The following is a 4,728-nucleotide window of genomic DNA, read 5'->3' as shown; positions in this document are numbered from 1 at the left end:
CAGGACAAAAAACGCATTGTTCCTCCTGGATCCAAGGTTCGACTATCGCCCGGATCCTCCTCTCCAGCACCCTGGAGTAGACCTTACCAGGGAGGCTGAGGAGGGTGATCCCTCTGTAATTGGATCACACCCTCCGATCCCCCTTCTTAATGAGAGGGACCACCACCCAGGTCTGCCAATCCAGGGGCATCGTGCCCGACCACCGACCCGAGTTTTTGCCTCTGTGACCGCCCAAGCTGCAGCACGCTTAGCCCACCGGTACATCTCAGCTGCCTCCGGAGTCCCACAAGCCAACAAGGCCAGATAGGACTCCTTCAGCTTGACGGCATCCCTTATTTCAGGGTGCCACCACTGGGTTCGGGGATTGGAGAAGACAGGCACCAGAGACCTTACAGCCACAACTATGAGCAGCCGCATCGACAATGGAGGAGGAGAACATGGTCCACTGGGACACGATGTCCCCAGCCTCCCTCGGAATCTGGGTAAAGCTCTTCCGGAGGTGGGAGTTGAAGACCCCACTGACAGACGGATCCACCAGACATTCCCAACAGACCCTGCCAGCGAATCCAGCTCACCAGGTGGTGATCGGTTGACAGCTCAGCTGCTCTCTTCGCCCGAGACAACGGGCCAGAGATCAGATGACACAACTGTAAAGTCGATCATCAGCCTAAGGTGTCCTGGTGCCACGTGCACTTATGGACACCCTTGTGGTCGAACATGGTGCTCGTTATGGATAAACCGTGAATAGCACACAAGTCCAATGATAAAACCTCTTGTTTTGACTTTAACTTGCAATTTAAATTTTTTCAAATTTACATGGCTAGAAAGTACAGATAGATACACTAAAACATAGTGAATCAATAGTAAACGGTACGGCATTAGGCATTAATTTATTTATGCAAAGCTGAAGTTTGAAACTTATTCTTGTACTTCCATAGAACTTCCCACTTGTGATCATCTGCACTTCATGTGCTGTTGGAGAGCTTTGGTCTGAAGAACAGGCTGAGGCTCCTGCGTATCTCGGTGGACTGCAGGCCGTAGATGAGCGGGTTGGTGCCGCTCGGCAGCAGGTGATACATGATGGTGATGAACTTGCGCTCCTGAGTAAGTTTTGGAAACCTGTGGAACACAATGATCAGCAACCCATCAAAGAGGTAAACCAGGTAGGACAGCAGGTGTGTGGAGCAGGTCTGCAGAGCTCTGCTGTTCAGAGAGGCGTTCTTACTCCTCAGACAAATCACCATTATCTTGGAATACGTCAGAACCATGCTCCCCATTGAGCTGGATAACAGAACTACGGTGAAAAACAATCCATAGATGTTATTGATGTATGTGCTTTCACAGGAGAGTTTAAACAGCCCCGAGTTGCTGCAGTAAAGTCCAGAGACTAGGGTTCGGCAGCGCGTCAACCGTAACGTCAGCCCGAACAAAACCGCCACAAATATAAAGGCCACGCCCCACGCCCAGACCACCAGCCTCACCACGGTTCTGCCGGTCATGATCGCAGAGTACTGCAGCGGCTTGCAGATGGCCACATACCGGTCGAAGGCCATGATCATTAGGATGGTGTGTCCCGCTGCACCAGAGAGGTGCATGAGGAACGCTTGGATTATGCAGCTGTAGAGGTGGATGGTGCGGAGAGATGGAGCAACCAGCAGATCAGCAAGGATGCGAGGGATGGCTGAGGTGTTCCCCAGCAGGTCGTTGACACAGAGGTTTAGGTAGAGCAGGTAAAGGGGCTGGTGCAGGGAGTGGTTCAGGAGGATGAGGAGGGAGATGGTCACATTGGACAGAAGAACAAAAGTGAAGGCAAAGAGAACGATGAGGAAGGTAGAGAGAGCGGCGCCCGGCGAGTCCAGGGTCAGGCCCTGGAGGAGCAGCACCGAGCCGTCAGAGCTGTTGGCCATCTACTGCTGAGGATTAACAGAGTGTTAGAACAGGCTCTTCAGAAGGAAAATACACACACATATAAATGATCATATAAATCATACACTGGTACATATGAATGTTCATTCCATATTTCGAATGCGGAATGCCGTGGGTCATGTTAGTTCAATTTGGTGGAGGCCACTCAGTGCACACAAAGTTATTTGCAAAAGTTGAATGAGAGATGTTCCATGCAGCACTTTGTTTGTCTTTGCGCACAGAGTTGGGTGCACGCAGTGGTCGTTGTTAAAGAGGGGGTATTAAGCTTTTTTCAGCCACATAGCACCAGTCTATAGCACACTACGATGATGAGCAAACCTTCTGTTGGTCTGTCAATGCAGTAAATTAGAATAACTGCCTTGTATAAAATTGCTCTTTCAAAATGGCCGTAGCAAATGACTTGAAATAGGCCTCTGGCTGCTTCCGAAACGGGCAGATTGCTAAGAGCTCTTACGCCAAACCGGATGTGCGTCAGCGTCCGCCATGGCAAGTTGCCTCCGAATTGGTAAGTCAGCTAGGAAGTAGTTAGGAAAAGGAGCCTTGATGCTAACTATCATGGCCACTTTAGCATAGGGGCCTTTGATGCTAACTAACTGGTGATTAGGAGCTATGTGCCATCCCACAAGCCACTGCGCCAAATCCCCCCACCCCCCTCGAGTGATTCATGAGCACTGTTGATTGACAGGAGCACATTTAATAATAAAAATAATAATAATTAAAAAGTAAGATTCTGCACAAGCCAAACTTTATAAAAGTGACAAAATCCATGTTGTTGTCCCCACAGCTCAGTCACATGTCAGTGTTAAAGAGTAAACTCAGTAAACAGGTTAAATCCTTTTGTTTTCATTTAGTAGAACTTAAGCCACATGGATCATTTGCTGCTGTAGCTTTAAGAAACAGCTGTTGAAATAAAATAACACTAAAGGGAAATGTTTGGATCATTTGGATTTATTTTTCTCCTTAAATGTCTCTGTTTGGACACTATGTTGTTGTTGGACACTGTACAGTAGGGGGCGACATGCACTTTTGTTTGGCCTGCACTCCACCAATAACTTTAAAGAAGAAGAAAAGCAGCTGTTGGTGATGTCACTTCCCTTTCCCCTGTTTAAGGACGGACGGATTGTGCAAATTATGCTGAAGGTCTAGTTCCCTAACTGCATAGAGGTCTAACAGTTGACCCCATCAAAGGTTAAGGAGTTAGTTGCTAGTGTTAGTGCTTAGAGGCTACAATTTGATGGTTTCGGATTGAGCCTCTGTCTCTTTAAGACGCTCCCTGACCCTTTCCGACACGCCCCCTCCACACGCTGTCTGTGGCATCACAACACTCCGCTCGTTGTCTCAACAGTATTGAAACTACGATCGGTGCATTTTAATTTTTATTGTTGGAAAGGAGCTGCTGTTTATCACTTTGGGAACAATGGCCACACAGGATATTATTTGGAGACGAACCTTCCACACCGGACACTTGGACGGGGCTCTTGCCTGAAAAATAACTGCTGTTTGGAGGCTTCTCTTTGCATCTGCCATGCGCTATGGATCTCTAACTATACCCCCATGGACGACACCAGGATCTGCAGGAGCCCATACCATTCAAAGACGGACATTATCTGTGCAGGTGGACAATGGTTTTTCGAGGTTACCCGTTAGCTTGTTATAATCGACTACAGCTCATTGTTGATGAAAAGTCTGCAATAAACCACAAATGTGTAAAGCCAGGCTCATTGTGTGATCATCGTAAAGGCTGCTTCAAGTAGTTGCTGCTTTATTGACGTTATTTGTGCATAATATGCTGCCTGTTTTCAATGAATGTTGTAAAGGTGGAGGTTGTTAGCTTGTCGCGGCTAATAGTGCCTTAGCTCCGGGAGAAACCACTCGGCTACGACTCACTGTAGATGAAATGTGAGCAATAAACTTCCAAATCAACAAGCCCGGCTCCGTGTGTGATCATTGTTAAACGGTTCTTTATGTGTGTGGTGGTTTTATTGACTTTATTTGTGCATATTTCTCGTTTCCACGTGATGACTCGAGGTTTAGCTTAGCATTAGCTTTCTCCGGAGGCTCTGGGCATCATCAAGGCCCAGCGCAGAACCAGACACTGAAATAAGTGTTCTTGTCACCGGTTTTAATCCTGGGTGTTTCGGTAACAGAAACACTGATGTGTGTCTTTGTAAAAGTCTCAGAGCTGCTGTGGCTCCGGTTCACAACACATGAAGCTAATCCTCCATGATGACTCTGTTTACATCTTAGGGCTGGACACTGCGGGGAGGGGGTTCTGCTGAGGAGCAGTGGTTGGTTACTCGGCTGGTGACGAAAGGATCGGGGCGTCTCCAGGCGGTTCCCAGAAGGAATCAGGCGTTTTATCCCTAAAATGGCCGCCATCAGAGTTTTTACAGATTACTCGAAAATACGTGAATGTGCCAAGGCAACACTTCAGGCATGGTTTTAATGAGGGAATGACTTAATTGAAAAAGTCGATTTTGCATAATACCCCGCCTTTAAGCGGGGCCGTGTGCGTCACCTGTGAAGGGTTTGGGCCTGTGTTATTCAAAATTGCAACAAGTATTAATCCTCCACACTGTAAATGCAGCTCCCCGCTCCAGTAGCGTCACTGATATCCAATACGGTGTCCAGGGAAGCTTTTACACTGTTGGATGGGTCGGATTATATGATGTTTCCAGCCTCCTCTCCTAGGCCCAGCCTTTGTCTTTTTCTACAGCGTCCAGGCTCGTAATCCACTTTCCAGCAAATGACGAGTCCAGTTTCCAGGTAAACCAACGACATACATCCTGGGGCAGGTGTTTT

At 47.8% G+C, this 4,728-nt stretch overlaps 1 protein-coding gene across 1 annotated transcript; it reads right to left on the bottom strand.

Annotated features, from left to right (window-relative positions):
- Nucleotides 1–965: 965 nt before the first annotated feature.
- Nucleotides 966–1,907, bottom strand: LOC306970711 (olfactory receptor-like protein COR4; the record flags this gene model as incomplete). The annotated part of the gene is made up of 1 exon (XM_079566738.1): nt 966–1,907. One exon carries the CDS (start codon nt 1,905–1,907, stop codon nt 966–968), a length of 942 nt encoding a protein of 313 aa, XP_079422864.1.
- Nucleotides 1,908–4,728: the final 2,821 nt, after the last annotated feature.

This window comes from Gobius niger (genome assembly GCF_951799975.1).
Source record: "Gobius niger genome assembly, chromosome: 11".
Classification (NCBI taxonomy): Eukaryota; Metazoa; Chordata; class Actinopteri; order Gobiiformes; family Gobiidae; genus Gobius; species Gobius niger.
Note: the sequence above shows the minus strand (reverse complement) of the source record. Positions and strands in the feature narration are given on the sequence as shown.